Below are 25401 nucleotides of genomic sequence, written 5' to 3'. Positions count from 1 at the left end.
CATGGATTTCAGAGCAAACGAACATTTGAGAAGGATCATCTAGGGCAAGGGTTGGCAACCTTTTTCTGAGAAGGGCCAGGTAGTAAATATTTTAGGTCAAAAGCAGCCACGGATGCCAAGTAAACACACAAGCCTGGCTGCATTCCAATAAAACTTCTGGAAAACACAAGTTCTGGACAGATTTGTCATACGGTGTGCTCACATCCTTGACATTGGTCACCTCCTGTATTTTGCCAGTGACGTTAATGTAGCTCAGGAGACCAAGGTCACTTTCCCAGGTCTCTCAAATGTCCAGCAGGAGAGTCTTTCTCCTGGTTCCAATCTAAATCCAGCCTAATTTCCTGGTTCCAATCTAAAGCCGGGCACTGAGGCTGGGTTATTCTTAACCAAAAACCTAGTCCTGCCTGAGTAACTGGGTGATAAGTATGTATACCACATCATTACCTACCTGTACTTTTAAAGTTAACCTCACAAAGCCAAAGCAAAGAATTATAAAGTTGTGAGGGGGGAAAAAGTAAACCTCTTTTGCCAACAAACCAGTGGAACAGATGTTGTCAGTATAAATAAATCACCAGCATGAAAACAACTTTCAATCTCTAGACAAAAAATGAGCAGGGTTAGATGAACAGACAAAATGTGGCATATCCATTTAACAGAATATTACTCAGCCATAAAAAGGAATGAAGTTCCAATATGTGCTACAACATGGACGAGCTTTGAAGATACCGCACTAAGTGAAAAAAGGCAGACACCAAAGGACAAATATTGCAGGGTTCCATGTAGGAGCTAATTTGAATAGGCAAATTCACAGAGACAGAAAGCAGAACAGTGGTTCCTAGGGTCTGGCGGTTGGAAATAATGGAGAGTTATTCTTTACTGGGTACAGATGCTATTTAGGATGATGGAAAAGTTCTGGATAGAAAACGGACAGTGATGATGATTGCGCATTGTGAATGTACTTACTGCCACTGAACTGTTCACTTAGAAATGGTTGAAATGATAAATTTTACATTATATACATTTGGCACAATGCAACGAAAAAGGGGCAGTGTTACCCGGAGGTAGAGAACAGAGTCCGTCAGAGAAACTGGTTCTGGAATACACGAAGAACAGACATCTGGGTGATTTTGCTGGGTGTGGCTGCACGGGAAAGGACATTTCATGTCCTCTCACACTGAGGCTGTCAGGGGTGTTCCTGATCCCACCACACCAAACCTGCTCACTGTTTTTCCTTTCCATCAGACCCATTTGGGTCCTTCCTTTTAAACTCTGCACTGACTCAAGGCCCTGGATCCTCCCATCCTGAATTCCGATAAAAGCCCCATAACTATGAAACAGGTGGCAAAGATGCTTTGCTTATGTAGCATTCCTGCGACACAAAGATGGCCAGACAAAATAAAATAAAAAAGAAAAGAAAATTTCCCTGGTGCTTCCAGAAACATAATCAATTTCAGTGTAAGTGTCAGGAAAGCAGGGTGAGTACATCTGAATTCTTACCATCCCACCAATCAAATGGACCTCTGTTCCATGGTCCAGTAAATGATTGTGTTAAGATATTTGCAAGATCTACACATGAAAAACGGTTTCCCCTTTGTCCCGTCTGGCCAGCTGAGTCTTTGCTAGTGCAGTTGTTATCAATCTTTGCCAAATCCATCCTAAAAGTGTCACTAGAGATAATGCCACTGTTAAGGTGGTAAGTCACACACATTGGCTCCATATACACAGTGCACGCTGGTGGCCTTTGTGTCCGCGCTGTGAACCGACACAGAATCCCATCTCCGTAGCGGGGAGCCTGAGATCATCAGGAGTGAGTGGGGTTTACTCAGTGTATGGTGACAGATTATCCTTTGGTTTCTGTCTTTCGCTGCCATTTCTAAAGGCTGGAACAACCTGAAATTCAGCTCCCCTGATTCATAAATGGCCACGAAAGACAGTGTGAAGGGACCTAGATTGTCTCTAATTGCTGGTCCTCCGTATGGCCTGCACCTGCAGCTGATTTTCCAGCAAACCGACAAGAAGAGAGCTCTCTACCTTTTAAGAGTTTGGAGACCACTTGGCATGAAGCAAGCACTGGAGCAATGTTCTAGGGCAGGGTTCTGTTCCCTTGGGCAACAAACCACCAGAAATCCCCCAAAGACTGGGAATTGAGCTGTTCAGGGATGATCATGCCGTGGCTGCCATTCCTAAGGGCAGCATACACGTAGTTGGAATGCTTCAGTGAAGCTGGGTCTCTCGCTAAAATATGAAAATATGTACCTCTCAGTACTAGTGGGTAGACATGCACTTCTCCGAGTTCCCCAAGTGTTCCATTGTCCCTTTCCTGCCTCTCAGAACTCTAGAGAATCCTAGCCTCCCGCCCCAGAAACCCAAGAAACAGTGCCTGGCAGAGCAGGGTCTCCAGGGCTGTAGTCAAGATTTGTCTCGGTTTGGATGGGTTAGGGCCTCTGAAAAACTGGTTGTTAGATATTTCGAATATCACTGGGACTTCGAATAATGGCTGGATGCTTGGATGGATGCTTAATCCCATCATGCAAGGACAGGGAGTATGGTTAACTCTCTGAGCTAATCCACAATCTTGAATGCCTTTAATCTCACTGGCAAGAATCCATTTTTAACATTCATCATAGTAATCAGTGAGATGTTAATTCTACCAGTAAAAATCCATTTCTGATGGGGCGATCCTAATAGTCAAGCTTCTGGTGTTGGTTGAATTATGGAAAAATGAATGCTGTGTTAACCCGCCTTGAGTATCTGTTCTGGAAGACACACCTGAGTTGTGACTTCCCCTAATTGATCACACCTCTCTCTTTATCCTGAAGTATTTTCAAAGGAATCACAGGCATTATGACAGTGGTGTCAAGAACTGTGAAGAGTGAGATTTTACTCTTCTTGCATGCTAGCAAATCCAATTGCCGTCATTTCACAGATGCTGGAAAAGCCAGGAGGCTCCCAGGTCGGGAGTGGAGGAGTACATCACTCACATCAGCAAGCAGCTTGAACTTCATGTTTGCATCCATCCCTCGCCTCCCACCCCACAGAGGGGCTGATGTGGCAAACCAGTGAGTTTGGGTCACAGTTGAGGAATCCCATGCTTAGGGAACCCCAATTTTTTATAGCAGACTGCAAACAAATCTGCCCCAATTTTTTTTTTAAGATTTTATTTATTTATTTGAGAGAGAATGAGAGAGAGAGCATGAGGCAGGGGACAGTCAGAGACAGAAGCAGACTCCCTGCAGAGCAGGGAGCCTGATGCGGGACTCTATCCTTGGACTCCAGGACCATGACCTGAGGCAAAGGCAGACACTTCACTGGCTGAGCCACCCAAGTGCCCAAATCTGCCCAAATTTTGACCCACAGGGAGACATTATCTTTGTATACTAAACATGAAGCAAACTTGTCCTCTGTTCCAGCAAGCAGGATTCAATACGTTCCAAGGCTGTTTGGTATACAAACATCTTTGACCAGATAGTTGAGGACCAAGAGCTCTCAGGACATGCTGAAGAACTGTCTCCTGGTACTGGTACCAGTGCAACTGGCCAGCAATCTAAGTGGAAACAAAATCAATTCACTAGGAAGGTCATTTTCACAGCTATGATTTCAAAGAAGAATTGGTGGATGGGAGTACCTATTTGCAATAATGACTATTGTAAGTATGAGGTTTTCCCGACAACATCCCTCAGACAAACACTTTCAGAGATAATGAAATCAAGTCAAAAGGGTTCAGTGGCTTTCCAGTTTCGGGGTTGGGGGGATTTGAGGACTGTTGGCAGGTAAAATTTAGAGGTCAAGTTTCTCAGCCTCCTAATACCAGACTTCGAATATGGAGTATCAGAGGTTCTGACTCTTCTGATGTCAGGAACATATTTGAATACTATACAAGGGCTACAAATAAAGTCTCCAGAAATCAGCATGGACACACAGGCATATAAAATTTGCACATGATTTCAGTGGGGTCACAAATCTCTGAAGCCTATTAATGGACTTTGGACCCTTGTATGATCCAGAGACGCCAATCCCCGGAACAAGGCTTACCGCAACATCAAACTCATTTACCAGTTGTCATCAAAACATCCAGTTGCCAAGCCAGAGTCGTTTACTATCCAGATACCATGTAGCTGGCATTCTTAGCTATCCAAAGCATGACCCCAAATCAGGAGATAAGGAAAAACAAAAAACAAAAAACAAAAAACAAACTATCCAGAGCATACAAAAATCAGTACTTCCAAGATACATAGTGCCCAGAGACAGAGTTGAACTGTGTTCCTTTATTTAAGATTATTTAGAGAGAGAGAGAGAGAGGAAGAGCACCAGGGGGAGGGGCAGAGGGAGAGAGGGTCTTAAGCAGACTCTGCTGAGCACAGAACCCAGCGTGGGATTCCATCTCACTGCCCTGAGATCATGACCTGAGCCAAAACCAAGAGTCAGGTGCTTAACCAACTGCGTCACCTAGGTGCCCTGAATTGTGTTCCTTTGAAAGCATGACTTTAAGATGATTTATGATGATTAGATTAGAAAGGACACAAATCAGAGGTGAGGGAATTAGAAGATAAAAGTATAATTAATAACTGCAATGAGTAATTGCTGACAGTATCTCATAAAACTGGAGCAAAACGACAGCAAAAACCTGAAGGAACTCAAAAATTTTTTCACTCTCAGTTATTCAGCGTAAAGGCAAATAACTCTACAAACGTCCTTCACTCTTAGGAATGACTCCTTCTGAATCATATGAGAACATAACTGCTAATGATTTTTTTTAAAGGCTTGCTTTTATTTTTTGTATGTTTCATATATTCTGGCTAAAATGATGGATACTGGCTATCAAACATGCACATCCTCAAACTATTTCAACATGATTAGAACAGGAAGTGTGTTGGCCTTTAAGGCAGAAAGGAGGGGCTACTGGTTACCGTAGGTCGTCTGTGTAGAAAGCACCTTCCCCCTCATCACATTTAATCCTTTCAATGGGCCTGGGAAGTAATTATTATCACTGCCTTTTAGAGACTGAAGAACTGAAATTCGGACAGGCCAAACACCTGTCCAGAATCCCACATCCAGGAGCATAAAACTGGGATTGAAACCAGTCCATGTTTTCCCCATTAACTTATTCCGTTAAGGGGAAAATTCAGTACTCTGGAATAATCTATTCATATGAAATTTTCCAAACTCAGGACTCAGGAATGAGTCTTGCTCTACAAAGTCTCTACATTAATTAGTTTTTGTCAACATTCCACCAGGTTAAAAATCAGATTAGAAGACAGATCAGCCTTTTGATGACTTTGTTATACTTTTGGTTTTATTCTAAAACACATTTGATGTGTTAATAACCAATAACGCCTGCAAATATCTATTTCTAAACAGAAGATCTGCTAAGGAGGGCAAGTGGAACAAAGACACCAAGACACAGTAAAGGCACAAAACACGTGAGTTCTCAGTTCTGGGGCAGAAATAGTTCTCCTGAGACTAAGAACCATAATATCAAGTTTTGAAAGAACTCTAATGTTCCTACAGACACATCTCCCAGCAAAAGTACGTGGAAGGTTTTCCTCCATGTTACTATTTGATAACAGAATGTTCTAAGACAAATCTGGGATAAATCTCTCAACTATAATCTCTTTGAGGGCAGGGAGCAGGTAGGGGACTTCTCAAGGGGGTTGCATTAATCACATAACCAAAAGGGGCACGCTTCGGGATGGTAGGAGAGGGTAGGGTTCTTCTTCCTAATTAGAAGATTATTCCCCAAATCCTTAACTACCAGGAAATTTTAATAAAATCTACAGATTTGTTCAAGATGATGTTCCTAGGGCTGATTGATCTTAATGGCCCTTTCTTTCTTAGAGATTATCACTGATAGAGTCAGTGGAACAAAGTTCATTCCTGAGAGAGGGCCTAAAACATCAAAAACAATTCAATTTAAAATTAGTGCTTTTCTACAGCCAGATGAATATCTGAGTGGAACATACTGTGAAAGAGTTAAGAGCATCTAATACAAAAGGGTAACGAGAATAGCCAGTTCAGTTTCCTGAAGTTCCTTAAGTCTGCTTTAAAATAGTGCACCACTCAGGTCTATCTATATATATTTTTGTTTTTATAAAGCACTGAAAAAATGAAGAAGAATCTTTAAAAGGGAGACTGGTCTATTCTTCTCAACGCGTGGTGGCCATATCTTAAGAAATATTATTTCCCCCAGGTTTTTTTTTTTTTTTTTTAAAGAGAATTACCTTTTCCTACAGTCACTGAATTTCACTGCTACAAATCACTGTAAGCCACTGAATTAGGCTTTAAGAAAGTTTAATACAGGGTTGGTGATGGTCCTGCTCCTCAATAACCAAACCAAAAAAGATTCAGGAGGTTAAGAATTTAGGACTATTTCTTTTTCATCTCCATGGCACTTTGTTCTTTAAACTATGACCATGAACTTGATTTTTTTTTTTTTTTTTCTGGGAGATGGTTAAGTCATATTCCTTTAGAAAGTAATGCCATAATTCTCACCAGGATATCAGCGGCCAGGAATCTACAGAATCATAATGGCAGCTTCCTTTTTAGAGTCACAAATCAGCAGTGAGATTTCTTCCTTCCTTGCCTCTTCCCCTCTCTCCTTCCCCTCATTCTTCTTCATTCCCTCTCCTCACGTCATCCCTTCTTCCCCCTTTCCTCTCCTCCCTCCCTTCTTTTAACCACTCAGCGGATGGCAGATATATGACATGCGTAAGGATCGTGTTTATCTTAATTCATAATTTCATCCTAAGTATGTGGCACAATTTCTGATGCCCAAAACTTGCTTAATAAAGATCCATTGAGTAAATAAATCTGTTGAATACTTCTCTGGGCCAAACACTGAGATAGACACCGAAGTTGCAAAATTCCCGTCCCGTGGGCTCATCTGGAACCTACAAAGATGTGTTTAGGGAAGCAGACAGAATTGGATCTAGGATGATACAGAAGGGATACCTTCTCCTAAAGCAAGACCAGAAGCATTTGCTAAGCCGTAACTTAAAGCGGTTATGTGCCCGGTCCGCTATTGTTGTCACGGTCCCACTGGTATTCATGGCCCTGAACCGAATTGGTTCTTCTCACTTTCTAGAATGAATACGGAAAACCCTTCTTCTCTTGAAAAGAGGCCCCTAAAAAGGCTGAGTGACCAGCAAAGCTGGCTGTTTTTCCTTGGGTGGTGCCTGGACCATGCTCCGCCACTTCATGGAGCTTCTTCTGCTGCTGGAACTTTTCCCAGCACCATCTGGAGTCACATTCCAGAGTGCTCCCTCAAGTCCTCATGGGTCTACCCAGTTTGGGGCGTGGTGGAGCTCACAGCAGCCTCTCCGTCTTCCTGCCATCCTCTTGCACTAGCATGCTACATCAGGGAATACAGACTCCTCCTGGATCTTCTAAATGACTTCTAGCAACTTGGACAGATTTTCTATTTTTGTTCCCATTTTTTCTCCACTCACTATAACCTGCAAATTATTTTTTCTCAAGTGTGACTCGATTTGAAAGGAGAGAAAACATAAGTCAGGAGTCAAAGAGACGTGTTCAAAGAGATGTGTGACATAGTCGTTGCTCAGATTGGAAGAGACTTCTTCACTGGATGGAAAATGTGGAGGGAACAGGCTCTCATCTTTTTCAAAGCTGAGAGTTTCTGAGTTTTCAGAGTTTATGGTACTGTTCCTGAGAACCAAGAACATAATTTTGAGAACAGGAAACATGATGGCTTCTTAATCAAATTAAATAGCAAAAGTGAAAGCAATAATTACTCAAATTTACTTGGCAAATTAGCAAGACAAATTAATTGAAACAGTGCTTTTGATCATCAGGATATAATTAGAAAAGTCGGGTGGATGAAAATATCTCTGAGGCATGAATTAAATCAATTGGACAACCTGATTATAAAGACCTTATGCTTACTGTGTAAATCCAAACTTACTGTTACGAAATGTAAAAGAAAGAGGAAAAGATTAATCAGCAAATATTTATTAAAAATTGTCCTGTACAAATAACATGAATAACAATGGCAAACATCTACCAGATTTTTATTATGTGACGATACCAGAGTATACGACATTAATTCTTATCACCTGTATTGTTTGTTCTCTTAAAAAGTAATAAATAAATTCACCATTGTTAACACTTACACAGCATAAGCCATTATTGACCCTTAGTCCACAACCATATACTTCATGAGAAAAGGAACATGTGCCACCAAGGCCAACAACAAAAACAACAAAGACAGACTTCTTTCTTAGCCTCATCTTCTACTTAAAAATAACAGTACTCCTCAGTAAAATCTGGTTCTATAAAACTCTGAACACATCCAAGCTCCGTCATAAGAAGCCAATTTTATACATGGTTTCCCCTGACAGCAGCAATTCATTCAAGTTGGCCCCATTAGATTGAGGAGAGAGACTTTTATTCCATTACTGGGAAGAAGGGGAAACTCACCCTCTCTTATTTGACATGAACAGAAGCTACAGGTGCCAAAGGCAATCATCTGTGAGGAGAAGAGAACTAGCCTCAAGATGAAGCCAGACTTGGGGCGCCTGGGTGGCTCAGTGGGTTAGGCCGCTGCCTTCGGCTCAGGTCATGATCTCAGGGTCCTGGGATCGAGTCCCGCATCGGGCTCTCTGCTCAGCAGGGAGCCTGCTTCCCTCTCTCTCTCTCTCCCTGCCTCTCCGACTACTTGTGATTTCTCTCTGTCAAATAAATAAATAAAAAATCTTTAAAAAAAAAAAAGATGAAGCCAGACTTAAGATGGAAGGGCCAAAGGCCGCCTGGGTGGCTCTTAAGGGTTCTTAACCCAGGGTTCTGGGATCAGGCCCCACGTTGGGCTCCCTGTTTGTGGGAAGCCAGCTTCCTCTCCTCCCCATTCGTGATCTCTCTTACTCTCAATCTCTCTCTCTCAAAATAAATAAATAAATAAATAGATTAATTTTTTTTAAAAAAATGGCGGGGCTGAGGATGGACAAGAACCCTACAAGTGGCAGGTCTCCAGTTTAGCAAAATCCTGGGCCCTGGACAGCATCCTAGAGCTCTTGAATCAGTTAAGTCTGCAGCTCACCTCACCTAACTCTGGCTTTCCTATGGTAAGAGGTCGTAAATACCTTCTTTGTTTTACCTAGTTGCAATCAGATCTTTGTAACCTAAAGAGAAAGCACCCTGATGTATGTAAAAACAAAATGAATGTTAAACTACATTCTAAGCAAAGTATTAAAAAAAATGAACTTTCTTTCTCTAGGGAGGACAAACTGATGGTGGGCAGAGGGAAGGGGGTAAGGGGATGGGCAAAATGGGAGGAGGGAGTGGGAGAGGCAAGCTTCCAGTTACGTAATGAGTTAGGCACAGGAATAAAAGGCACAGCTTGGGGAATATTGTCAATGGCACTGTGGCAGTGTTGGATGGTGACAGATGGTAACCACACGTCTGGTGAGCACTGCATGACACAGAGAGACGCTGAATCACTCTGTTGTACACCTGAAACTCATGGAACACTGTGTGTCAGCTATACTCAAAAAAATTAGAAAATAGTCATTTTCTATATAAATCAGGGTAATTTTGTTTCAAAGTATGGCTGCTGATCCCCTGCCCCTGAACCACCTGGCATTCTTGCTTCAAACACCGACGAGAGAAACAAGTCTACCTCTGATTTTAACGCTAAAGGCTGAAAGCTACTGTCAAGGCAAGCTGTACGTATGATTTGAGTTGGGTAATTTAGGAATTCATTATGCAGCCTGCTTGTACTTTTGTTTCCCTGTTTTGAAAATACGTGTATTCAAACATGCTCCTGGCTTCTTCATAAATAAGAATGATCCAAAGGTAAACAGCAACAATCTTTGATTTGTAAAAATGGGTATGTTTGCGAAATTGCTGCAAAGCTATGCACTTCATAACATATTAAAATGCTTGAGAAATAATCAATAGCCTGATAAAATAGTTTTCGAGTCACATAAAAGAATTCTTTGCAAATCTCCTTGCTAAGGAAAAAAGGCATTTTAAAAACTATTTTCTATTAGACCTCCTACCACAGTACATTAAAACTACAAACGTGAGTTTCTCTGAAATCTCCTTCTTGCTTAACTACTACTTAGGTGTTTGGGTTCAGTTAAAATATTCTTAGCCTGGGAGGCCCTTCCTATCTGCCGTCCCTCATTTCTAACCCTTCATGCCTACTTAGGCTCTCTTCTGGCTCTTCTCCCCCACCCACCCTGCAACCTAAAACACTCACACTCACCCTCTATCTACCTAAACCCTTTACAGCCTTGAAGGCTAAGCTAAAAATAATACTTCCTTAGGATGCGCCCAGGGAAGGGCAAGTCCGCTTGACCTGTGATACAGCAGCTAAATAAAACAGCATCAGGCTCCTTTCTCCAGCCAGTAAGAGAAAAGATGCCTTTAACATGACCCAATAAGGAACTGAATTACTATGCATCTGCAGGGTTGAAGATTGCCAGGGAAGGCCTGCTTCAAGGGTGGCTGAGCCTCAGCGGGTTCCTCTGCCCACCCCACCGTCTGGGGTCTGCTCCCTCCTGCCTTTCTACCAGTGCAGAGGCAGGTGCTGGAGGGAGGGGCAGCATGGCTTCAGGTGCCTTTCCCTTAGGCATGTGATCCCCCTTTTTCCAAAAGCCTCTGGACGCATCTCCTGCTGTAATCCCTGGTCCAAATGGGCTTCAGGCTTCCCATCCCAAGCCAGTGGTAAGAGGTAAGATGATCACGATTAATTCAGAGTGCTTGCCACCTTTTCACAACAGAGCACAACAGAAGTGCAGAGCATACGCCGCATACCAGGGTAGTTGGCTGGGGCTACTCTGCGCAGCCCCTGCTCCAGGCCCTGACCAGCTGTCTCAGCAGCCGAAGGGATCAATTAAGGAATGTATCTGAAATGAAACTCTCTTCTGGAGTGTCAAGGGGTGTGCGATGGTTAAAATCAGGGGTCCTCAGACCATAGCCCCACCACCTGTTTTTGTAAATGAAATGTTATGGGAAGAGGGTCACGCCCATTTATACAGGGAATGTCTTTCCTGCTACCATTGCTGGGCCAAATCCTTGCAACAGAGACCATATGGCTCCAGAAGGGGAAAACGTCACGAGCTGGCTCTTTACAGAGACATTCTCAGCCTCTAGCTTCGAATCGCCACCCAGCATGGAAGAATATTGGCAGGGCAACCACGGTGCCCACTGCCAGGCCCGGCACCCTTCCTTCCTAACACACATCCCAGGGATATTGTCTTCTTGAACACCTGCCTGTCCTGCTGGGTTTTTAAGTTCTCTGAACAGGGTGTTTTAAAATGCCTCACTGAAGCCGTATCCCCAGCACCTAGCACGGGGCTTCTATAAATATTTGTTGGCTGGATGACTGAATGAAGGCACTCCTTAAATAATCATCTGTACAAAAACAAAAGCTGGTTTCTTTCAGGATGTGCTCTAGAGAGAGAAAGTAACATTTTAGTAACCAGATGCCAAAAAAGTGACCCACGCCCCAGATAAGGAGAGCGGGAACCTTAACAATGTTAACACTTCCCAACCCTTGGGAGGAAGGTAAGTCTGCACACTCCTTGGAGAGGTGGCAGCGATGAACTTGGGTTCTCTGAAGTGGTAGAGGGAGAATGTGTCTGTGGCAACCAGCACGCATACCACTAAAACCATGGGCATCCTTCCTGAGAATGCTTCCCCTCACACACATGCTGTGGCTCCCGACTCCAGTCCTAGGCTCTCCCTGGTTAGCCTCATGATCTATGACTAAAATCATTCACTGAAGTTCAGCCTTCATCAGCGTTTATTGGAACAGTAACGACTTTTTAAAGATAAAAAACAGAAGCAGTTTTGTAGGATGCTTTTGTAAGACCTAGAGCTCATTTTATCTATGAATAATGCCAGTTTTATTTTTTTTTTCCTTATCAGCCAACTAAGAGAAATTTAAAAAGAAACAGGCAAAAATTAAAACACTGTGGTTTTAAAATTGTTAAAATGGTTTAGTGTGTTTAATCACATAAGAAATTATTACCACCAGTAAAGAGGTAAGTTTTTTTATTTTTAAAGTTTGACATTCAAATTTTTAATCCACCATGCTGAGAAGATACAAAATACGGGGATGCAGTAATGAAAACTGCAAAAACAGGATATGGGTTTCATTATAACCTGCTAATTAATACACACACAATAGCAAGAGATTAGCAAGAACAGTACTCTAATCAAGTTGAGGCGTGTGTGAAACCGCCAAGAATGCCCCAGACACTACAGAAAGAAAAATGCCAAACACTGTGTTAAAATATCTCCCCTGGACACAGTTTGCTTTCCAAAAAAAACCAAAAAACAAACAAACAAACAAAAAACCCACCAAAACTAAACGGCAAAAACAAAACAAAACAAAAAAACCAAGCTGACATTCACCATCACGCCAGCATTTCTTCCCTTCTCTGCAATTACAGCAGTCACAAGCAAATCCAGACTTGGGAACGAAAGCCTTAACAAGGAGGGAAGGGCAGTCAGAAATCTCTTTTCTTTTTATCCATGCAAATGAGTAGTATTTAACGTATGGGCTTCTCCACCAAAAGAACCAGTATTATTTTGAGGGGAGCAGGGTGTTTGTCATCCAGAGTCAAAAAAAAAAAAAAAATTGCTTTATTTTCAAAATCAGAGAACTATGATGTGATATCATATCTGTCCCATTTTTTCAGGATCTGACAAATTTTTTTCTCAGAAGTTCCAACTTCAAAGTTTTAAATGATGATTTGGGATAAATACTGACATTAGACCCACTCCCTTGAACATTTTTTCTTAGAGGAAGTATTCAATGGGAAGAGCGAATGCTAAGTTAGTAACTCACTATACACTAACGGTCTAAAACTTAATCTGTCTATCCTTATAGTAGGGGAAAGTATATTTGCTTGGTAATAGTCTTTGATATAGTGATAGCAGTTGCAGGAAAAAAAAGTCCTCAGAAAATAATGCAATAAAGAAACACTTACTTTGTTAAATTTCTCATTATAATATACCTTAACATCACAGAAACTGGACTAGATGAAATATCCAACTAACAGGAAACAAGGAAGTGTTTAAATAAATGCAGGTGCATCAGCCAAGTGAACTATAATCCAATGTACAAATTATAATGATGCAAACCATGTAGGACTCTGCAACCTTCTTTAAAGACGGCTAAATAGAACACACCATAACTCCACGTGAGAATGATTAGTACACACAAAACCAAGGTCACAAGGTGCCCTTCACCAGCGTGCAAACTTCGACTACTCACTCACACGTCTTCCAGCTTCTCGCACCTCTGGGGTCTCCTGATGGGCTTTTCTCATTCCTCCCTGGTGCTTTTGCTGGGCTGTATTCCTGGCTTGCCAGGTGCTTCTGTCTACTCCCAGACAGCCTGTATGCAACACTGTGTTCAAGACCCAGCCCTGCCACAAACTCGTCTATAACTCTAGAGGGAAACTGCTTTGGACCTCTTACCCCTGGACAGGTTTGTTGGCTTTGTCCCTTCAGGCAACCTGTAAATTCCATGGAGTTATTTTTAGCACATGCAGTAAGTAATAATCACATGATTCTGAATGAATTGATCAATGAATATAAACTTCTCAGAGCGGGGGCTGTTTCCTATCTTTGTCTCGATAATACTTCCCTTAGCCCAGGCAGACGGTGGACTACCAATATCGTCACTAAACAAACAGATAAATGAAGGTCTGTGTATTGCTACGCTTGACTGCTGGTTGTGTTAGCACTTCTGCTCTCTGTATCTATGCAAGGTCAGATCAGGTTCTTTTCTACAAGAAATGCAATCTGTGAAGAAAACTTACCCAGGTCAAACTGGCCGGAAATGTAGCCACAGGTCTGCCGAACTTCCTCACTGTCCCAGCCCAAGGGGTAGAGGGCGCAGCCAGCACCAATCAACAAGCCTGCGAACAGATAAGCCAAGGGGGCTTTAGCAGTATTCCTCTGCCCATCTAGATAAATGCAGCAGCAGGGAGGGAGGAATTGGGATCAGCAATATAACACAAGATCATGGTGATTGCTTTTTGGGAAGCACCAGCCAGGGCTCCTGGAAGCAATCTAAGGTCCGTTTGATTCCATGAACAATTTCAAGTCTGCTTAAAAGGAAAGAAATAAACAACAAAACACTGATAGACAGCTCAGTTTGGTTCCAACTTCGTCTTTCAAAGCATTAAAAGCCTTGCAAACTCTGTTTAGGAAATACAATTCAGATGCTTTCTAAATCGCTCTTGTAGAAGTCCAACCAATCCCCCCATCAGTCCACGCAAACAAGTAAATCAAGAACAAGCAGAAGTGCCTACATAGGTCATGCTTCGTCATGCATTAGATCTTTTTTCCAACTGAAGAATCAAAATAGAGTGTTTCGGCATCATTCAATTTTACCAGGGGCAGAGAAAACATAAAGATTTTCATGATCCGCCTGGGCACAGGACTAGACCATTAACGGTACTACCCTGCTATTACCCTGCTATTACACTCTGCTGAAAAGCTGAGAATCCGGGAGCATCCCTTCATCTCAGAAATACTCTAGAAGACGGACACTTCTATGATTTAAGTCCTCCTTGCAGTGGAAACCAAAAGTTTTGATGATCAAACTGAAAAAGGGGGCTGGTTTACTTTAATAGGAAGTCATCATGGCAGCATGCTCTGACCAGACAGCTTTTGCTTGGCGTCTTCTGTGTCTTCTGTGTCAAAGCCTAATGTGGGTCGACAAGAAGCTGAATGAGGCTGAAGCCCTCACCCCCAGAATCTGAGGGCTAATCAGAGAGTAACACCTTGTGGTGTCAATGAACGAGCACCGTCATCCTGAAGTCCCACAAGGGTGCTGAGCCCCTAGGACCCCCCCCCCCCACACACACACACACTCAGTCCGATGGGTGAGACCAGCAGCCCAGCCCGAGAGAATACGGGTTATACGGGGCTAAATGAGAGACCCCCGGAATTGAGGAAAAAATCCACCAGGGGGGGTAACGTCGAGGCAGAAGGACCGTTCCTCAAGTGCCTCTAGAAGAGACTTTCAGTATTTTTGTATTGAGTCCCCTTCTGTTGCCCTTTTGCTTCTCCAGAACTCTTGCCCCTGGTGCCTGACTCTTGGCAATCTTAGCTCCCACACATAAGTAGTCTCTTTCTTTATGGGCACAGGAGGGACTGCTTTCCAATCCCTCGCCAAGCTATATGCTGAGCTGTGTGGAGAGACTTCCCTCATGAACTAACATAAATTTCTCACCCTGGTGCACCTCCCTCCAATCTGACCGTCCCCGGTCAACAGTAAAACAACCATTTAATGCTCGGCGAGTGAGGCTCTGTGATGCGAGCGGATGCCTACAAAGAATCATTGAAAGTGCAAACCATGAATTCCAGGATGCTGTCTACGCAACTAGATAAATATGAATTGTGTCAAGGCTGAAGAATAACCCAGAAAACAACTGTATGAGATTTTGCTGACTGAGCAAATGCCCCCAGTGACTGGTTTCCTTAGGCTCTTCCCCTTAGGACAGAATTTATAGTATTCTGAAGACAAGTAGAAACTAGTGTTATCCTCTGTCAGGTAAAGAGATAATGAGGAGGCCAAGGTTTATGCAAATTGAATTCCATGAAGGTTTAATAAATAATGTGGTCTCACTGCTATGATACTCAATTCTTAAATTAGTAAGTAACACCACTTTTTGAGAACTCGCGAGCAGTATTTTAATGGTGACAAACGTGGAAAAAGAAAATTTTCAAATGTAAGAAAAATGAAAAATAGTCACATTTAAACCACCAGTTTTCTCTTTGTCTGATACACAAACAAATGATTAAATAGTCTCGTTTGCTAACGTCCTTTTCAGATGGCAGGAAAATGTGTCATGTACTCACAAAAATGGCTGTTTTGGTCCAGTATGATGCCAGGCATTTTGAGAAACTCAACAGAAAGGAGATTATATATGGAGCACATTGACCTGTGGTTTTCTAAGTGGTAGAACACTTAGCAGTCAGGATTCTTTTGTAGAATGTTGGGGTGTCCTTGTGACACTATGAAATGTAGATTCAACTGTATAAATAAGGAACAATTTCACACATAAGAAATTTGTGTTATGTCTATGATTTAAAAAAAAATACCATGCGCATAGCTCACATGAAAAAAAAAGTGTTAGGTGAGGGCAACTACTTTATCTGGATTCTTACATTAATATTTATATAGCTTTTGTTTTGTCCTCTGCTAACTATCACTCACAGTGAAAGTACTCAGATACATTTCTGGGAGAAAAATGTATGTTACAAACTCATCCGTCTAATTGGCGGGTGCAATTTTAGATTCTGCAGGTAAACACTGGTGGCCTCACCCTTTCTTTCTACTGTTATAAGTTATGGAGAAAGCAAGTCTTAGACTAAATTCAGCCCAATATACAAGGATGTTTATTACTTACCTGGCATGGAAAGCAGCCAGATGACCAATTCTGTAAATTCAGTGAAATCCTCCACCCCAGATTCATCACACATTCTAACAAGTGCCATCTACATACAATAAATATAACAAATGTTCAACCAGCAGGTTCAGGACACTCCAGACAGTGCCTTCCATTTAAAGAAATGGGAAAGGAGGCATGAGACCAGAGTTTAGACCTGCCCAACACAGTGGCCCTGAGCTCCATGTAGCAAACTTAAATTTAAGTTTATTGAAATTAAACAAAAAATTCATCTCTTCAATGGCACCGGCCACACTTCAAGGGCCTGATAGCCACATGGTGCTGTTGGCTACCATAGTGGACAGGGAAAAGATAGACCATTTTCACAGCTGCAGAAAGGGCTGCTGCAGAAAACAATTCTCAACTCAAGACACTACTCCAGGAGGATTCTCCGTGGGGCAGATTCTTAAACCCTAAGCTTGATACTGCTTGTTAATAAAAATCATCCCTGCTCTTTTAGATTCTCCCTTTCTAGATGGGGCCAGAAGTGAGATAACTCAAATCCTTCCCCGGCAGAAATTCTAGTTCATGTCTGTCAAGCTCTCCTGTGGGAACCAGAAGGTAAAAGAGAGAAATCAATCAGTTTCCCATTGGCAGCTGCAACCAGGGGCGTGCCTTTTTGCAGGGATGAGATTGTGAGCGTGGCTTCTAGGCAGCCTCCTCCTCAGTGGCATCCACTCAGAGCAAATCTCACCTGTAGCTTCCTTCTATCCTTATATTTCCTGATTTCCTGAATTCTTCTCTGCCCTTCACTTCTACAGACCTAATAAGTCTTTGAAACTTTAACTTGAAATACCTGTCATGGTTTCTTTCACTGGTCAGACTCTGGCTGGGACATGCCTGACCCGTGCTGATACGTGTCTTTCTCTCCTACCCTATAATTGGTGCAGTATCCCATCTTCTCAATGCAAAATTCTCCCTAATCTAACAATACAGCTGGTTACTAAACCTCAGCAAGTATAGACTGATATTAGAATGTTTCATGTTAACCCTCTCTGGTGTGGTCTGTAGTTAGGGAATTTGTGCTAATTAACCTTTCCTGGAGTACGGTTTTCTGAAGTGAATCGTTCAAATGTTCACCAACTGTCCCTAGTTTGTCAACTGTAGTCAACTAGCATTTTATTGCCCATACCAAAGTACTATATTGTGAAGTAAAGTTAGAGAAAATTAAACATAAAAATAAGAACATCTTTTTTAAATATTACTGACGTACAATATCCTACTAGTTTTCGGCATACATAATAGTGATTTGATTTTTTTATATTGTATGACATATTCCTCATGATAAATCTAGTTACTATCTGTTCCCATAGTTGTTACAATATTACTGACTATATTCTCTATGCTGTGCATTACATTCTCATGACTGACTTATTGTATAACTGAAAGATTGTACCTCATAATCCCCTTTGCTTATTTTTCCCATCCCATTCCCCTCCTCCCTAGTAATCAACAGTCTGTTTCCTAGATCTGTGAGTCTGTTTCTGTGTTATTTTGTTTGTTCATTTGTCTTTTTTTTGTTCCACGTATAAGTAAAATCATATGATATTTGTCTTTCTCTGACTTATTTCACTTAGCACAATAACCTTTAGTTCCACCTATATTGTTGCAAATGGATTTCATTCTTTTTCATGGCTGAGTAATATTCCATTATAAATTATTTATATACACCTCACATCTTCTTTATTCATCTATTAATGGACACTTAGCTATTGTAAATAATGCTTCAGTGAACACAGGGGTACATATATCATTTTGAATTTATGTTTTCATTTTCTTCAGATGAATAACCAGAAATGGAATTGCTAGATTATAGGATAGTTCTATTTCTAATGTTTTGAGAACTTCATACAATTTTCCATAATGGCTATTCCCACTGACAGCACACAATGGTTCTGTTTTCTCCACATCCTTGCCGATATTTGTTATTTTTTTGTCCTATTGATAACAGCAAATCTGACTGGTGTGAGGTGATATCTCATTGTGTTTTAGGTTTGCATTTCTCTGGTGATTAGCTGACATCATTTCATGTGACTGTTGGCCATCTATATCTGTTCTTAGAAAAAAATATCTTTGCAAGTCTTCTGGACATTTTTCAATTGGATTGTTTGCTTTTCTTTTGTTTTATATTAAGATGTGTAAATTCTTTATATGTTTTTGGATATTAACCCCCTATTAACCCCAATGATATATTGGGTATATCATTTGCAAATATCTTCTCCAATGCCATAGGCTGCCTTTTCATTTTGTTGATTGTTTCCTTTACTGTGTAGAAGATTTTTAGTTTGATAAAATCCCATTTGCTTATTTTAGTTTTAGTTGCTCTTGCTTGAGGAGACTAGTCCCCCCAAATACTGTTAACATTAATGTCAAAAAGCTTACTATCTATGTTTCCTCCTAGAAATTTCATGGTTTCAGGTCTTATATTCAAGGCTGTAATCCATTTTGAGTTTATTTTTGTATATAGTGTAAGATAGTGATCTTGTTTCATTCTTTTGCATGTACCTGGCCAGTTTTCCAACACCAGTTATTGAAGAGACTGTATGTTCTTGCCACCTTTGTCATAGGTTAGTTAACCATATATGCATGAACTTATTTCTGGTCTCTCTATTCTATTCTATTGATCTATGTGTCCATTTTCATGCCAGTACCATACTATTTGGATTACAACTGCTTTGTAGTATAGTTTGAAATCAGAAAGTGTGGTACCTCCCGCTTTGTTCTTCCTTCTCAAGACTGCTTTGGCTATTTGGCATCTTTTGTGGTTCCATGCACATTTTAGGATTCTTTGTTCTAGTTCTATGAAAAATGCCACTGGTATTTTGATGGGGATTGCAGTGAATCTGTAGATCATATTGTGTAGTAGGATACTTTAACAATATTAATACCTTATCTTTCCTTCAATTCTGAACACCTTTGTGTGGATCTCTCTGGATTCATCTTATTCTGGACTCTCTGCATCTCCTGGACCTGGATGTCTATTTCCTGGTTAAGGGAATTCTTAGCCATTAGTTCTTCAAATATGTTTTCTGATCCTTTCTCTTTCTTGTCCTCTGGGGATCCCATTGATGCAAATGTTAATATACTTGATATTGCCCTAAGAGGTCTCTCAAACAATCCTCATTTTTTAAAACTCTCTCTCCCTCTCTCTCTTTTTCTGTTCTTTGGGCTGATTGAATGATTTCAACTCTTCTGTCTCTCAGATTGTGAATCTGTTCTTCTGTATCATCTAATCTGCTGTTGATTCTCTCTCATGTATTTTTCATTTCAGTTCCTGTGTTCTTCAGCTCTGACTGGCTCTTTCTTACATTTCCTAATCCCTTATTGAAGTTCTCACTGAGTTCCTCCATTCTTTTCCCTAGTTTGTTACTTGTCTTTATGACCATTACTTGGAACTCTTTATCAGGTAAATTATTTATCTCCATTTTGTGAGGGTTTGATTCTGTGGTTTTATCTTGTTCTTTTGTTTGGCACATACTTCTTTGTCTCATTTTGTTTGACCTTCTGTGTTTCTTTCTATGAATCAGGCAAAACAACTACTTCTCCCAGTCTTGGAGGAGTGGACTTGTGTAGAAACAATCTCTGTGTAGACTGCATGTGTCTGGTGGCTTTTGTGGGGAGCCATCCAGCAAATGCAAGGAGTCACGTAGACGGAAATGCCTGAAGGTTGAGGAAGTGAGAATGATTGGCTAGATAGGGTTTGGGTGCGCTCGTGGCTGACACATGAACAGCACCAGGAGCCAAGAGAGAAATGCATGATTACTGCTTGAATACAATAGAGGCCTCTGTGGTTACGTAAGGGTCCACGAGGAGACCGCGTGCACGGGGCAGTGATTGGATAGCTGGGCTGGACCGCCTACATGTATATATTGCCAAAACTTGCTTAAGACGTCAGACGCTAATAGAGACGCTAATAAAGAAGTTTGCTCCTCATCACGTTTGCGGGTCGTTCTTGCTGGTGAGAGCGACAGCTTTGGTAAGCTGGCTGGAGAGGGAACAGGCACAGGCAGGTGGGGAAGAGATCCCAGGGTGAGACAGTAGGATTCCTATGACAGGAGGCTAGCTAGAGCTGGAAAGAACACCAGGGCCACCTTGATAGGATGGCTGAAGGTGGGGTGAGTATGGGAGTGGGGGCCTATGGCATGTCACACCAGGGCCACCTTGGAGGAATGTCTAGAGCTGATGTGCCCCAGGGGCCCAGGATATGAAAGACTAGCAGGCCAGCTAGAGTGCCTGGACCCTACTTCTGCCCACATGATCAAGCTGAAGAGGAGATATGAAAAATTGTCTCACTGGTCCTCCAACCCCGGAGAGAGTTCCAGCAGTCCCCACTGGTTCAGTGGATGATGTAAGACTAGTAAATGGATTTCCTTCATTTAGAGTCTAGTTGCCCTTTAAACCATTTTTTGCTGTGCCCCAAGGTGGGAGAGTCTGCTTACGGGTCCCTCAGTAATATTATCCCTCAGTGACTCTGCAGGTCACTGAGTCAGGGGTAGGGTTTCTGTCATTGCAGTGTCTCTGTCTCTCCTACTCTTCTATATGTGGTCTCTCTATCATTTGTTGTGCAGAAGCTGTTCCATCAGCCTTCAGTTCTTCTTGAGGAGGAATTGCTCCATATGTCAGTGTAGATTTGGTGTAAGGAAGGAAGTGAGATCAGGGTCTTACTAGGCTGCCCTCTTGGACCCACCCCAAAAACATCTTTTTAATGGAAGAAACTGTCATTTTTCAGTTTCAGCCGTGTTAAGCCTTAGACCATGTTGTAGAAATCAATGTTTCATGGAAGTGTAGTTTGAAAATCTCTGAACTAGACACCTCTTAGTTGTGATACTGCCTATGGAAATGGGGCTCGGAGAATATTCTGGAACTTGAGGGGTTGCCTAAAGGATATCTTAGTGACCTAATAGGTTTTAATAGCTCTAGTTGCCTAATTCACTCCTGGAGAGCATACGGCTCAATGAGAATCTCTGGTTCACAAACTTTTATACCATCTACATGGATTTTCTTTATTAGATTTATAAATCTGGTGGTTTATAAAGTTCAGGGGCTTAATTATGTGGTATTTTAACCACATTTCTTTGTCACTGCCATAAAAGAGGTCATGAAAAAAATAGTCACATTATCACATTTTGGGGAAATCTGGGCCGAGAGGAGGAGGAGGGAGGAATGACAGTGCAAAGCAAGGCAACAACCTCAGGAAGCTGGTAACAGAGGTGGGGGGCGGTGGTGGAGGAACTCTGAGATCATTTGCAGCTACAGGCTCATTTGTAATTAAGAAGCAATCTATTTTTGCAATCCTAAGGAGTCATGAGTAAATCACAAATTTGCGTACATTAGCTCAAACTTTACTTTTCATCTGGCACCTAGCTGACATCCGCTATCCAGGGGCAAGAGCTCATGAAGGTCAGTTTGTGGGAGGTCTTAGATTTTTTAGAGAAATGTTGCTTCCCCAAAAGAATGGAAATAATAATCCAAGAAATGACTCAATAATTCTTAAATTTTTTTTTTTTTTGGATTATGATGCCACTCCAAACTGAATGTCCTAGGGTATTGGTCTCACCCTTGTTTAAGACAATTACAATAGTTAAAAAGCCAGGTTGATGGAATGACATCTAAGGAGAAGTCACTGTTAATGGAGAAGAGACAGCACAGATAAATGGAAAGACACGAGCAGAGCACTTGGGTGTTGTGCCTTGATGTTGTTTTATAAAAGACATCTACCTTTCTCCCCAAATGGATTCTTGTACCTAAATCGTACCTAAAATTCTGCCTGCCCATGAACCACCCTTGGGGGAGTCTCTAGTGGAAACTCTATTCGCTTTCACACAATGCTGGAAATATCTGCCATGATACTAATTATTTCTTAGAATTCAAGTGTGAAGTCTGCAGTTTTGTAAAGAGCCCAGTGGTCAAAGTAAGAACCAGATGCTGGGAATTTTCCCTTCTGCAAAACTCTTTCTATTCAAAGTCGGTATTTAACACTTAGCCAGAGGAATATTAACATAACAATTCGTCTCCTGCCAAGAAGGCAAAACAAACCTCCACTCAGCCAATGCCAATTACTCCCCACAGGTGGTAAGAATAGAGTCCTCATGTTAGACTCATAAAGCCTTATTTTTTCCAGGCACTCTTGAAAGTTTTAATGTGATCTCACTTTTTTCCATGACTATCGCTCCATTCTTTTTCCACAGAGCTTTTGTTTTTTGTTTTTTGGTTTTTTGGTTTTTTTTTAAATACTGTGACATTTCCCACTGATTGCCCCTTCAGTGGTCACACCAGTGTTTCCCATCATTTTATCTTTTTATGTGTTGTGGATACTTTTATCCATCCTCCAGTTCCTTTATCTTCTTTTCTGTGGCAAGCACAGAAGGAAATTGTTTCCTTTACTCTTCTCATGCAAGCTGCTCAGTCTTGGAGCCGGTTATCTGGATTTCTCTTTGGATGACGTTGGCACATTTCCATCTCCAAGTCTCCATATGTTAATTTATGTACACAATTCTCATCCATTCTCACCCCTTAGATAACGGTCCCTTTACAAAACAAATCCACTGGCAGGGAGGAAATAAGAGTAAGGACCAGTATTACAACTCTTCAGACCTTGAAAGCACCACCAGGAGGAAGCTACAGTTGACCTTAAACAACATAGGGGTCCAGGGCACTGACCCACGTGCAGTAAAAAATCTGCGTATAAACTTCCGACTTCCCCAAAACTTAACTACTAACAGCCTACTGTTTACCAAAAGTCTTACAGATAACATAAACAATTATGTGTTATAAGTATTATAGACTGTATTCCTATAGTCTAAGGTAGAGAAAAATAAGTTACTAAGAAAATTATAAGGAAAAGAAAATACATGTAGAGTGCTGCACTGTATTTATGGGAAAAAGTCCATGTATAAATGGACCCATGAAGTTCAAACCTGTCTTGTTCAAGAGTCAGCTGCACTTAAGTATTCTATAAGAAGGAGGCTTATACAGGCTTAGAAATCACATCTATCTTCAAAGTGCTTTCTGGAAACCGAGGTATAGAGGATGAAAGAGGCTTGTCCAAAGGTACAGAATCTAGATCTATCTTAGGGCTCCTCATTTCCAGCCAGAGCTCTTTTCCACCTATCATGATCTCAATGCTTGCTTGGACCTCAGGCCACTCCAAGATCACACACTTGCCACCTGTTACCTGAGTTCAGCCACAGCCGTGCTGGATTTCACCAACATCATATTTTACTAAACAGGGCTTCTCACCAGCAAGTCTGCACTTCTCACGTCTCAAATCATTGAAAGATTTGCCCGCACTGAACTGGGCAGCTGGCACAGCGCCAAGTCAGTGTGGTTCATTTTGTGGCTCAGTGGCCCTGACCAGTCCAAAAGGCGTTCAATTCTTTGAGTATGTCTTGAATTGTCTCATCTCTGAAAGTTGAATCCCTTCCCTCTGGGATACTCTCACTCCTTATTTTATGCTCAGGCTTCACCATGAAAATACTAGCTGTTAAGGTCTAGAAGCCTCAACATGAAGGCTGCCCTGACCACCCTAACAGGGAGCTACAGATTTTATCACACCCCCAAAGCCATGAGCTCCTACTGGGGTGTACTCTATGCCATTTATCTGGGCCATAATACCTTGCTGTAGTTATTTTCAAGTATTACACCTCCTAGAAAGCCAAAAACTCTACCATATGTTTACTTACATTTAATTCACTGGTTCATGATATTCGTTCAATGTTAAATAGCAGTAATATGATTTATTTAGTATGTACAAAAGCGTCAGCATAATTATATCATCTTTATAGAACAGATCATATGAAATATATCAATGCACTCAGTTAGCAAAAGAGGAGACTGAGGCTCAGAGAAGCAGTTTCATGTTCATGGGGCTACTAAGGGTTAGATGCAGAGATTTATACACAGATCTGTCTGAGCTCTAAGCCAATATTGCTAAACTCTACCTTCTAATGCTTCCCAAATCCCCAAGTGTTTATGGTCCCAGCTCTGGGCTCACCTCCCATCTCCACACATGTAGTGAGTCCTGCATACAAATGGAAAAGGAAGAACAGGGCAGAAGATCAAGGAGGATTATAAGTTTTCTCCAGGATTGACTCTACTGCTGCCTGTATGTAAAGGCAAGGGCTCTTGCGAGCCTTACAGTTTCCCCCTTCCCCTGGCGCCAGGGAGGGAGAACCAGGATGTGAGCTCTATGACACAAAGAGTTCTGTCCATAAAGAACACATCGAGGCATAAAGATGAAAAGTGGATTCTTTATCATCAGAAGTTGAGCCAAAAAAAACCATATCGTATCACAGCCCTAAAAATATAAAATAGAAATACGATCATTTCTCAACCATCAAAACTCTTTTTAAAAATGACAATGAGAATTTTTCTTTGCTGAAAACATCCTGCAGAAGAGAACATACTTAGATTTTCTTGCAATGCTTTCAAAATGGCTCCTTGGTTCTTATTTTTTCTCCTTTTCCAATTCATGGGTCAGAAGACATGAAAGACATACATCAGAATACCTGCTTCTTTGCTCAGATCAGAAACCTCACAAGCTAATTTCAGCCATGAGTGACTGTCATGGTTGCTCTTTCTAGAGTCCTAGGCAATCACTGGTAGAAAAGAAGTTGTTTCAGACAATGAAATTTGAGGGGACATATTGCCATTTCTATGTGACAGATTTCTGGTAAATTACATGAGCCTAAAAGCAATGGTCTTTCTAACCCTAGTAGTTAAGGAATTCCGGTTCCACCATTTCACTTCTTTTGGGTTCAGTTTTCCTTATCTGTAAAATGGGAATAATATCAATCTCTTGGAGTTGTTGCAAAGACTAAATGAGCTCTAAGCCAATATTCCTCGAGTCCTCCACTCTCAGAGAACATACTCTTCTTAGACGGAAGGCAGGGAAGGTTAGAGCAAGGACATCCTGGAATAGTGAGCCATGATCACTTGCCCCAAAAGTCCTATCAGCCATGTGAACCTCAGT

At 41.5% G+C, this 25401-nt stretch overlaps 1 protein-coding gene across 2 annotated transcripts in view; it reads right to left on the bottom strand.

Moving 5' to 3' along the window:
- The window catches only part of LHFPL6 (LHFPL tetraspan subfamily member 6), a 238266-nt gene that overhangs the window by 17084 nt on the left and 195781 nt on the right, over positions 1-25401 (bottom strand). The window contains exons 3-4 of one of the 2 annotated variants that reach the window (XM_032314725.1): positions 13791-13889; positions 13156-13363 (exon numbers count right to left, since the gene is read on the bottom strand). In XM_032314725.1, the coding sequence (XP_032170616.1) occupies positions 13233-13363; positions 13791-13889 (230 nt within the window). In that variant the 3' untranslated portion in view covers positions 13156-13232. Of the gene's footprint in view, positions 1-13155; positions 13364-13790; positions 13890-25401 lie in introns of those variants that run through there. The other variant, XM_032314726.1, reaches the window with a different exon arrangement.

Source organism: Mustela erminea, chromosome 15 (genome assembly GCF_009829155.1).
Source record: "Mustela erminea isolate mMusErm1 chromosome 15, mMusErm1.Pri, whole genome shotgun sequence".
NCBI classification, from domain to species: domain Eukaryota; kingdom Metazoa; phylum Chordata; class Mammalia; order Carnivora; family Mustelidae; genus Mustela; species Mustela erminea.
The sequence above is the reverse complement of the archived record's forward strand: the minus strand, read 5'-3'. Positions and strand labels throughout refer to the sequence as shown.